Consider the following 11,457-nt stretch of genomic DNA (forward strand, 5'->3'; position numbering starts at 1 on the left):
TTAATAACATAAATTTTTTAAATTATTCTTATGATATTATTTAAAGTTAATCAATATAATAAATTTGGTCATTAAAGGATAATTTTATATTAAAATGGAGCATAGAGTTGTTTATTTGACGTGAAGGATCATTGATATGTAATCAGTAACAAATGAAAGCTTAAAATTTATTTATTTTTAAATTAGTGACTTGTTATATTGATATTGTCTACCTTAAAATTTTATTTGTGTCTATCCATATAAAAATTTTGTGTAATATATATGTATTAATCTTTAAAAATATTTTTAGATCTATTACTATTTGCGGTCATCCATCATGTGGTGGCTGAAGTAAGCAATGCTCATCATGTGTATGCAAAAGATTCACAAGTCAAATGCTAAACCCAATAAAAAATATGGAAAAAGGGAGTATAAAGATATTCATTTGACGTGAAGAAGCATTGGTCTGCAATCATGGTGGTGGCTGCAGTAACTCATGCTCATCATGTATATGCAAAAGGCAGTTGATCCGAATCTGAATTCACTTAATGATGCTGTTGTCTCCGACCAACTCCATTAAAAACTTTGGTTTATGCTTAGGTGTGTGCCTATGGCCAATAATATGCTGAAATTGACATAATAATCATTCAACCAAATTGGCTATTCCTTTTTTTTAACTCACTTCAGTGCGCCCCTAACAGGGAAACATCAGCATGACAACCCTTTTGTCTCTCTTACTTTACTTCTCAGTGTAATTACTTTCCCCCTTCATCTCTCCATCTATTTATACCCCCTTTTTTCTCCAATCAAAACAAGACATTGTAGTTTTCTAACCAAGGTGTGTTTTGTTTTCCGTTATGTCTCCGGCAGGGTCTAGTAGGTGGTGTCCGACACCGGAGCAAGTGATGATATTAGAAGAGATGTATAGGGGTGGGATTAAAACCCCGAAAGCATCTCAAATACAACAGATCACTTCACACCTCTCTTTCTATGGCAAGATAGAAGGCAAAAATGTGTTTTATTGGTTCCAAAACCATAAGGCCAGGGAGAGGCAGAAGCTTAGAAGGAAACTTAGCAAGCAACTTCAATTACAGCAACAACTTTATCATCACTACTTTGATTCTCTGCATTCTCCTTCTTTTCAACATCTTCCTTACTATAACTCACCCAGTCCTTTTCCACAGGTAAAATAACTGTTTATTTATATAATATTAAATAAATAATGTATTATTTATTGTTCCACTGTTTTTCGTTTTCATTTATTTCCCTTCCATTGTTAGTTAGACTATCAAACAAGAGTACCCTTTTCTCAACTTCACCTTTCCTAGCCTGTGACACCCTTTGGAAACAGTTAAAATTGTCCAATGGAGAGTACTGCTTATCTTACTATCTTGATTTTCATATCCATTTTCTTTCAATATTTCTCATATATGTATGTATAGAATAAGAAATGAGGATGGATATATGTAGGGTTTTCTTATATATGAATGTAAAGAAATGGAACTTGTGGTATTTTCTATATTGTTGTTTTAATTTATTTATTTTTACCATTGGTAACAGGTAGGGGTTCATGAGGGTGCAGCGAAAGCAGAAAAGCAGCAGATGATGAACTACACGTGGAAGTTGGATGTACCTAAAAGAGCAGACATTGATAAGTCTATGATGAACATGTACGGTGGTGATTGGTTGATGATGGTTGATTTGGGTCCCTCTTTATCATCATCACCGTGCTACTTCGCCACCACCAGACCTCCCCTTAAAACCCTCGAACTTTTCCCAGTCACAGCTTCCAGTCTCAAGGAAGAGTGCAACAACAGCTAAAGTAGGCTTAACTCTCCCTTAAATCACCAAAAAAGAAAACCTCTCTTTCTCCCTGTCTGATGCCTGTAACTTGTACTAACTAGGTTTTCATGTTTTTTTTATTGGATAAAATATGGATGTAATTCGGGTTTGTTTTTCTGTCTGGTTTTCTTGGCTTTCTGCAATGTGTCTGTTGTACTGCTACTACTGTTATATTTCATAAGCTTGTCTCTTGTGTATCTTAAAGCTGTCATACATGCAAACACAACATCAGTATTTGATGGACATCCATTCACATAGAAATCAGCTTTTTGTTTTTCATTTTTTTACTGGATTTGGATCCTTGAGACAATTCAATCCAATATTCATAAAAAATTCACGTAAAAAACCTTTTTTTCTTATGGAAATCCACCCCCTTCATTTTAAAATATTACACTCAAAACCTAGATCATTTAATGGAACAAAAGAAAAGAGAATTACATTATTAACTTTAAAGACTATATATAAGCAGACCACTAGGATTTATTATTATTGTAAGTCAAGAACTGGCAAAAACTATTTGACATAAAAGAATGAATGTATAGTTATATAAAAATTTTAGATATTATTTAAAAGGCATAATACTAAAATTAGCCCCCCAACATTTATTAAAATGGTTATTTTGACTCCTATTCTTTTTTTTGAAGTATTTTGAACCCAACGTTTCATTTTGAGACAAAAAATCCCTCAATTGATTAAAACAATTAGTTAACAAATGATTAACGCTATGAGATATGAGTTTTTTACCCTAAAATGAAATATGGGGGGGCAAAATGCTCCAAAATAAAAGAATAAGAGTTAAAATGACTATTTAGTTAAACATTAGGGACTTTTTGTCTTAAAATGAGACATTGAGGGTCAAAAAAATTAATTTGGTAAACATTAGGGAATAATTTTTACATTATTCCTATTTAAAATGTTTGAACCGAGACCCTTCTCTAAATTAAACTGCACCAAATGATATAAAGGATGAAAAGAAGAGAAAATTTTCTAAGGTGGGAGTTAATTTGTTAATGAGTTAATTATAAAAGTACCTTTATTCAATTAATTTTTAAAAATAAACCAAATATTTTTTATAATTCATGTTCGATAGTTAATTATATTCAACATTTTAATTTTTTTAGTTTATCAAACAACACCTCAAACTCTTATGTAGTAACTTTTTTTTTGAGTTCATAATATTTTCTACATAATTATAAATATATTATTAATGAGTCAATCTTAATTTAGTTTTTGTACTTTTAATAAATAATGGTTTTGATCAATATTGGTAAAGAAAATTTTCATTAACAATGTAAATAGTTATTATGACATGCATCAAATTCATATACTATTTATCAATTAATGGGAAGTTTACATAATAAAAAAGAGAAAAAATGGAGACAAACGTAATAATAAAAAGAACATGCATAAAATTAATGAGCATTCCAACTTTAGGGACAAAAGATGTAAGTCCAGCCGATATAATTTAATTACAACGTAAAAGAAAGCAAGCAACATAGTAAAAAACACACAATAATAATTATATTTATACGTGCAATGAACATTGCATTAAAATCTTAGCCCAAACTACATTTCAAACACTGTAGGCTGCACCATGCCCACTTGATTTCTTTTAACCCTTAAATATTTATTTTTATTATGGGTAAAGTACTCAAATGGTCTCCCGACTATAGGATATTAGTTTATTGAGTCACTCGATTATTAAAAGTTATAAAATGGTCGCCGACTATAGGGTGTTGCTTTGTTGAGTCCATCGACTATTAACAGTTATAAAATAGTCACCCGACTATATATTATGTCTCAAACTCGTCATTTTTCGTAAAAAAAAAACTAATGGCAGTCTGGGCTGGAAGTTAACCTGCTGACTAAGATATGATAAAATATGATCTCATAATCTTAAACACTATTATATGACAGTCAGCAGGTTAACTTCCAACCCAGTCTGCCATTAATTTTTTTTACGGAAAATGATGAGTTTGAGACATAATATATAGTCATGTGACTATTTTGCAACTGTTAATAGTCGAGGGACTCAACAAAGCAATACCCTATTGTCGGGGATCATTTTATAACTTTTAATAATTGAGTGATTCAATAAAATAATATTCTATAGTCGAGAGACTATTTGTGTATTTTACCATTTTATTATTTATATAATTTCATTTGGATTAATTTAATATTATGATATTTATTTTAAATTTGAGTGGTAGATTTATCCAACTCATACAACTTTAATTTAAGAAGAAATAATGAGATATAAATGAAATGGTAGGGCTTGCGTATATATATGCAGCAGCCTTAAGGTTACGGGTAAGTTCACTCACTGCTGACGTATGAATCATTAAACACAATCGTTTGCTGTCGTAAGCCGATATCTGAATCTTTGCAGGAACATTGTCCCACAGTCATGCTATGTCTACTTTTGTCTTTTGTAACACACATGGACCTTGGTTCACTTAAATTATTAATTGTTTCAGTTTCTGTTATAAACATTTGGGGCAATTTACACAAAATCATTGCTCAACTTTCCTCTCCCTTCTATTTCGGTTATTAAATTTTAAAACTTATTAATTTCATTACTAAACTTTTAAATTGCTAATGTTTTGGTCATTAAACAAGGTGGACGTGATCAACCACCACACCGACCGTTGTTGTTGGTAATCGTTAGATCATATATATTTTAATCCTCTAATTTGAACGACCTCTATTTCATTTGAATCCCAAAGAAAATTCAGTCTATTAACATTTTCATCAATACAAGAAATCACCACCACTTTCGTTCATCTCATGCATCATACCAGTCACTAAATCATCATCAACATCATTGGCCACTACCACGTAATCGTTCATCTTTACCACCGCTCATTCAAACCTTTCTCAAACCATCAACACCACCACAATCATTAGCTCAACACAACTACCATCAACTCACTACCTTTAACCTAAACCCACTATAGCAAAACTATTCTTTAGCGGCGTTTTTCACGGCATTTGGAGATAAACGCCATAAAAGTGTTACATAAAGCAACGTTTTCAATCAAAACGCCACAAATTGAGACTTTAGCGGCGTTTTTTGTGAAAACGCTATAATAGAGTGAAAATATAGCGGCGTTTTTAACAAAAATGTAGCCATATGATGGTATATAGTGACTTTTTTTCAACAAACGCCGCAATTAAGAATAGTTTTTGCGTCGTTTTTAGAGAAACACCACAGAAGGTTAATCAATAACGGTGTTTATAGTAAAAACGTTGTAATAGAGTAGACATTTAGCGGCGTTTAAGCCCAAACGCCGCAATAGAGTATTAATTTAGTGGCGTTTATACCACAAACACCGTAATAGAGTGGTAAATTAGCGGCATTTATACAACAAACGCCGCAATAGAATGGTAAATTAGAGGCCTTTATATATAAAACGCCGCAATATGGTTGTTTAAGTGGCATTTTTTTGTATAAACGCCGCCAAAAACATGTTATATAGTGGCATTTTTTAAAAACGCCGTAAAATTTTAAATATATTGTCTTCTCTTTTCTCTTACCCAAACCCTAAAATCATTTCAACTCTTCTTCCCCACAGTTTCTTCTATGGTACAACAAAGACCCTCACACGATTCCAAGCGACGTCATCTTTTGTCTATTCGGTGACCAAATCGGCCCTCTCACCGACGAACTATAACACAATTCTACAGTTTGATCCCTCTTATCAGTAATAATCTTTTTCATTTTTTTTGGTTGGTATTCTGAAAATGGGGAAAACCCAGAAATCTAACGTATTTGAGAAAAAAAAAACAGATCTTGCCTTGAGTAAGAGAAATTATCGTCGGAATGTCTTCGTGGCGTTTTGCTCTGACGATGAATCAAATTATCATTGGGAGACTATCGGTCAGGTCTCGCCGTCGAAACTCGATGATGACTCGAAAGGAACTCATATTGCTCCATACCCTTCCATGGCCGATCTCCTACTTGAAGGTAATATTGTATGAATCTTTATGCCACTATATTTCCCTTTTTGTACGCTCACTCAAATTTCATAGATCGTACGCATGTAGGATCTTCGAAGCTTATTGAGAACGATGATAGAGGAATGGATAAATACCCTATGTTTAGAACCGAATTTGGTAACTCTGTGGCGTTGAAAGAAACTTCAATTACAAAAGCAGTATCGATCCTCAATGAAGACGATGTTGCCTCAACTGTTACTCCAAGTAAACATTTATATCATCTATTTAAATTTATTTTAATGTTTGATTCAATTCCCAAGCCACCTCCAATCAAGTTTCATACTGTAGGTGGAGGGTCGTTATCTGTTTCAAGTGAAGCACTGAAGCGCGCAAGGAGTCTTCTTGGTGAACCGGAGGTAGGAGATTTATTTGGTGAAATGGATGAAGAGTATCTGACTATAGAGTTTACACGGAGGAAAAACTTAACGATGCGTTGTCAAACAAGGAAAACAACTTTCCTACGTCCTTTCCCCACGAAGGAGCAATGAAGACTAAATTGTAGTAAACAATATGGTGAAGACTGTTTATGCATAAGTACTTTAATGTTTGTAAATTATAATGTATTTTGTTGTTAAGTAGTTTTATGCATAAATACTTCTGTCTTAATTAAAATGTATGGTTGTAAATTTAGGTTATGTATAGAAGAAATGAAATATTTAAAATATGTTAATCTTATATAAATAAAGGTATTTAGCGGCGTTTGTATCCAAAAACGCCGCTATATATATATCCTTTTGCGGCGTTTATATCCAAAAACACCGCTAATGATAAGTATATTAGCGGCGTTTTGTTACAAACGTCGCAATAGGTGTAATATATAGCGGCGTTTTTGGATACAAACACCACTAAATATTTGTACTTTAATGGCATTATTAAACGCAAACGCCGTAAAAAATAGATATTAGTGGTGTTTATAACAAACGCCGCAATAGGTATACTATATAGTGGCTTTTTCACAAAACGCCTCAATATATTTGAATTTTTACGGTGTTTCTAGACAAAAACACCGCAATATATGTGGACATTAGTTGCATTTATTAAAAAATGCCGCGATAAATTAGTTACAAACACCACAATTTTTATCGTCCCATACCCTTTTGTGGTGTTTGTATTGAAAAACGCAACAATAGCTACATAATTTATGGCGTTTATTTAAAAAATGCCGAATTAGTGTTACTTAAATCCTGCGAGAGCATTTCCCCCCTTGAAATTGAATTCTAAACCTAATTTTATCGAAAACAACTGCTGCTACTCGTCGCTGCTTGAAGGGTCCTTTCATGCTACTGCTCGTCATCACCTACACCGTCGCTGCCCGCCCTGGAAAATTTTAACTCTGTCGAAACTCTACTCTTAATTCATCTTTAAATGTTCCTGCCATTACTGATAAGCACGACTGGCAATCATCATTTTCTTTCAATTCCCTCAACCCTTTCTATCTCTTTTGTTCTTTTCCCTGTCTAACTCCCCCCTTCTCTCTCTGTCATGCTTTGTTTCGCTGTGTAAAGCTTCCATTCCCTTTTCAATCTACTCCTCTTGTTGGGTTTTTTTTACTCTCAAAGCACTCTCTGTGTTTTTCTTTGATTTTTTGGATCTGGTTCCTGCTTGCTTTCGGATTATCATCTTCAACCTCAACACCAGGTAATTATTATTTCTATCTCAAAGCTATGTTTTTTGCTGCTTTACCAAATGGAATTCCATGAGAGCCTAAGCTTAGTCTTAGATGATTTTTTAAGAATTTGTCTTTGATTTGATCTTATTCGAATGCCACCCATGCTAAAATTAGCTCTACGGTTTAAAACGGGACTAAGAATTCGAACGAGAGCTGATAAAGAGAAGATAAAAGGGGGAATTTATAGGTCGTTGGAACTTTGGATTATGAGTCCTTAACGTCTGAACTAGTTAGACAGATTTAACTATTGATACTCTTACCGGTCAGTAGTTGTTTTGGGTCCATAATGAAGAATTTTGTAGATATTTCACCATTTGTTCCAAGAAAAAAAGTAGGAAAGAACAATGAAGCTTCGTGCTCTTCCTTTTTTGGCAATCAGATAAGAGATGTGGGTGGTTTCTGTTAATTATTGATAAAGTGTTTGATGTGGAAATGTAATACAATGATAGATTATGTACACTTGGCATTGGCTTTGTAGAGCAGTGCTAGGCATTCTTCTACCTAATGAATAACTAATATGAATACATGTTCCAAATTTCGAGCCTAATTTTTTACTTTCAAAATCACGTTTATCGTGATCAGATGTGGTGTGATATTTGGTTATTAGAAAACATTGCTTCCAACATAATCAGGAATTTATTGTAATCTATATTCCATAATCTCTTTGAATGATTTTTCATTCAATAAATTTGATTTCATTTTCAATAAAATACCATGAACAGTGTTATATAGTTTTTTTTTCTTTGGATTCTCTTGCTGCAGTAATTTATTTATCTATATAACTAATGGTGACTCAAATTAGCTTTTACAATTTCAATGAGTGATTCATACTACCACTCAAATTAGCTTAACTTTCTGTTGCACCAAATTAGCTTTTAACTTGGTCATGTACACTGTAGTAAATAAAAGCTAATCGCCAGAGCTTTAATGGTGGTCCTTTGCATTGCCGAATCAAGGGAACCTCAGAGCTCACTAAAAAATAACTGGTTTTAAACAGGGAATTTGAACCTATATATTACAATTGGAATGCTAATTAAAATTCATTTGGAAACAAAACTGTCTTTCCATATTATACTTGTATTTATCGACAATGTGATGTCTAATGGTCACCATTTTCCTGTAATTATTATAGCTTTGAATGACCTAAACTTAGATGAATCAGATATAAAAACTTATATATGCTTTCAGTGAAACAAAACCGTGAATCTCATTGCACCATGCTTCAAAAGCGGAGCTATAGATTTCGGTGAATGTGAAATACCGAATATATATATCCATACACATACCTTGGAAATGAATTTCAAGCAAGTATGCTTCAAAAGTTGATGGACATGGATTTCTTAAGATGAAGATAATGTCTGGAGGAGTGATAAGATGAATGGCAAATTATTCCAGGCTGTAAAGAAGATGAGCATAATCTTTGATCTGTACACTGTAGTAAATAAAAGCTAATCGCCAGATTTTTGGCATGCCAATTTAAAAATCTCATTCAAGTTTAGACAATAATTCAATCATTGAATATATTTGAAATGTTGGGAGCTAATTTTGCTGTGAATTGATTGCAGATAATGCTTCAATTCTTTGATCTGTGAATTCAAGAAACCTCCCCTTCTTTTGCGCTATTCAGACTACATCTGGTAAGTAAGAATACCCACCTTTTCCAATGTGTTCTTCCATGGGAATTTCAAAGACAGAGTAGTTTCACATGATGGTTTCTTGTTGAAAAATGATAGCAAAATGTTGGTTTTACTCGTTTACAATAGTTTGTCATAGTTAACTTTGCTGCTTGCTTTTGCTCATGATCAGCTATTGAAAGATATTATTGAGGGGTTTTAGATTTAATTCTTGCTAAGAAGAAAGATTCAAAAGTTGTACACTATGTGTAAATCAAAAGTAAGTAGCTTAATCATCATACAGAGAATCATTCAGTTCATATACACTTGAACGAATTTCATTTTAAAATGGCATTGTTTGAAGTGTCCGGTATATGCATTTTGACTCTAAGAAACAGAGTTTATAAGTTTATATATATATATATATATATATAAAAGTTTATAAGTTGAATTCAAAAACCTTTACTAATCCCATGAATGTTGATAACTTTTGAAATGCCCAGTGTTTCCTCGTATCTTACTAACAATTGTTTCTTTTCTTTGTTTATTTTCGCTGCAGGCTTCTCAGACTCTCCGCATCATCACATTCTATTCTACTCAGCTGCCAGGACCAAATTATCATTGGCGAGAGGTATAGTCTTGAAGGATATAAAGGATTGCAGTTGAAATTATGTTTACTTGTTTAATTTTAGGATCATTTAGTAAAAAATTCTGCTTTTTGCACTTTTGTAGGGTTCAAAGCTTGCGAGGCTGCCAAAATCGCATACTGCGTTAGAAGTACTCTTAATTAATTGTATGTATTCGTGTTTAATTTTCAATTTGTTAATGTTAGTTCTGTACTATGTTTGATTTGCATTTGTGTTTGTGAATTTAGGATTTTTATTTATTTGAACCAGTGAATACTACATTTGTGGACCTTTTGTTTGGTATTTCTCTAATATTTTTTTCTTGAGCCGTTGCCATTTAGAGAGTTTTAGGGAACATTACCCAGGTTTGTTTCTTTGAACCTTGTTTCTTTGAATAATTTGAATCTTGTTTTTTATTTGGTTGATTGTAAAATATAAAATTTAATAAAGTAACGGTGTGACTGGGTTGATGTAAACAGATGTATAAAAAGAGATAAATTCGGGTTTTCAATGGTGAATTTCTCTCGATTATACTTGTATTTATCGACAATGTGATGTCTAATGGTCACCATTTTCCTGTAATCATTATAGCTTTGAATGACCTAAACTTAGATGAATCAGATATAAAAACTTATATATGCTTTCAGTGAAACAAAACCGTGAATCTCATTGCACCATGCTTCAAAAGAGGAGCTATAGATTTCGGTGAATGTGAAATACCGAATATATATATCCATACACATACCTTGGAAATGAATTTCAAGCAAGTATGCTTCAAAAGTTGATGGACATGGATTTCTTAAGATGAAGATAACGTCTGGAGGAGTGATAAGATGAATGGCAAATTATTCCAGGCTGTAAAGAAGATGAGCAGAATCTTTGATCTGTACACTGTAGTAAATAAAAGCTAATCGCCAGATTTTTGGCATGCCAATTTAAAAATCTCATTCAAGCTTAGACAATAATTCAATCATTGAATATATTTGAAATGTTGGGAGCTAATTTTTCTGTGAATTGATTGCAGATAATGCTCCAATTCTTCGATCTGTGAATTCAAGAAACCTCCCCTTCTTTTGCGCTATTCAGACTCCATCTGGTAAGTAAGAATACCCACCTTTTCCAATGTGTTCTTCCATGGGAATTTCAAAGACAGAGTAGTTTCACATGATGGTTTCTTGTTGAAAAATGATAGAAAAATGTTGGTTTTACTAATACTAAGCAAAATGTTGGTTTTACTCGTTTACAATAGTCTGTCATAGTTAACTTTGCTGCTTGTTTTTGCTCATGATCAGCTATTGAAAGATATTATTGAGGGGTTTTAGATTTAATTCTTGCTAAGAAGAAAGATTCAAAAGTTGTACACTATGTGTAAATCAAAAGTATGTAGCTTAATCATCATACAGAGAATCATTCAGTTCATATACACTTGAACGAATTTCATTTTAAAATGGCATTGTTTGAAGTGTCTGGTATATGCATTTTGACTCTAAGAAACAGAGTTTATAAGTTTATATATATATATATATATATATAAGTTTATAAGTTGAATTCAAAAACCTTTACTAATCCCATGAATGTTGATAACTTTTGAAATGCCCTGTGTTTCCTCGTATCTTACTCACAATTGTTTCTTTTCTTTGTTTATTTTCGCTGCAGGCTTCTCAGACTCTCCGCATCATCACATTCTATTCTACTCAACTGCCAGGACCAAATTATCATTAGCGAGAGG

General features: G+C 32.7%; 1 protein-coding gene and 1 long non-coding RNA gene across 2 annotated transcripts; both read left to right on the forward strand.

The window, feature by feature from the left end:
* Window positions 1–836: 836 nt before the first annotated feature.
* LOC120174962 (WUSCHEL-related homeobox 3-like) lies at window positions 837–1,800 on the forward strand. Its single transcript, XM_039181685.1, has 2 exons — window positions 837–1,163; window positions 1,540–1,800. Exons 1-2 carry the CDS (start codon window positions 837–839, stop codon window positions 1,798–1,800), a joined length of 588 nt encoding a protein of 195 aa, XP_039037616.1.
* Window positions 1,801–7,048: 5,248 nt separating this feature from the next.
* LOC120174970 lies at window positions 7,049–11,457 on the forward strand. Its single transcript, XR_005521213.1, has 6 exons — window positions 7,049–7,458; window positions 9,055–9,126; window positions 9,662–9,733; window positions 9,835–9,895; window positions 10,753–10,824; window positions 11,385–11,457. It is a non-coding gene; the product is annotated as an uncharacterized LOC120174970 (long non-coding RNA).

The sequence above is a fragment of the Hibiscus syriacus genome, unplaced genomic scaffold (genome assembly GCF_006381635.1).
Source record: "Hibiscus syriacus cultivar Baekdansim isolate YM2019G1 unplaced genomic scaffold, ASM638163v2 tig00112131_pilon, whole genome shotgun sequence".
Classification (NCBI taxonomy): Eukaryota; Viridiplantae; Streptophyta; class Magnoliopsida; order Malvales; family Malvaceae; genus Hibiscus; species Hibiscus syriacus.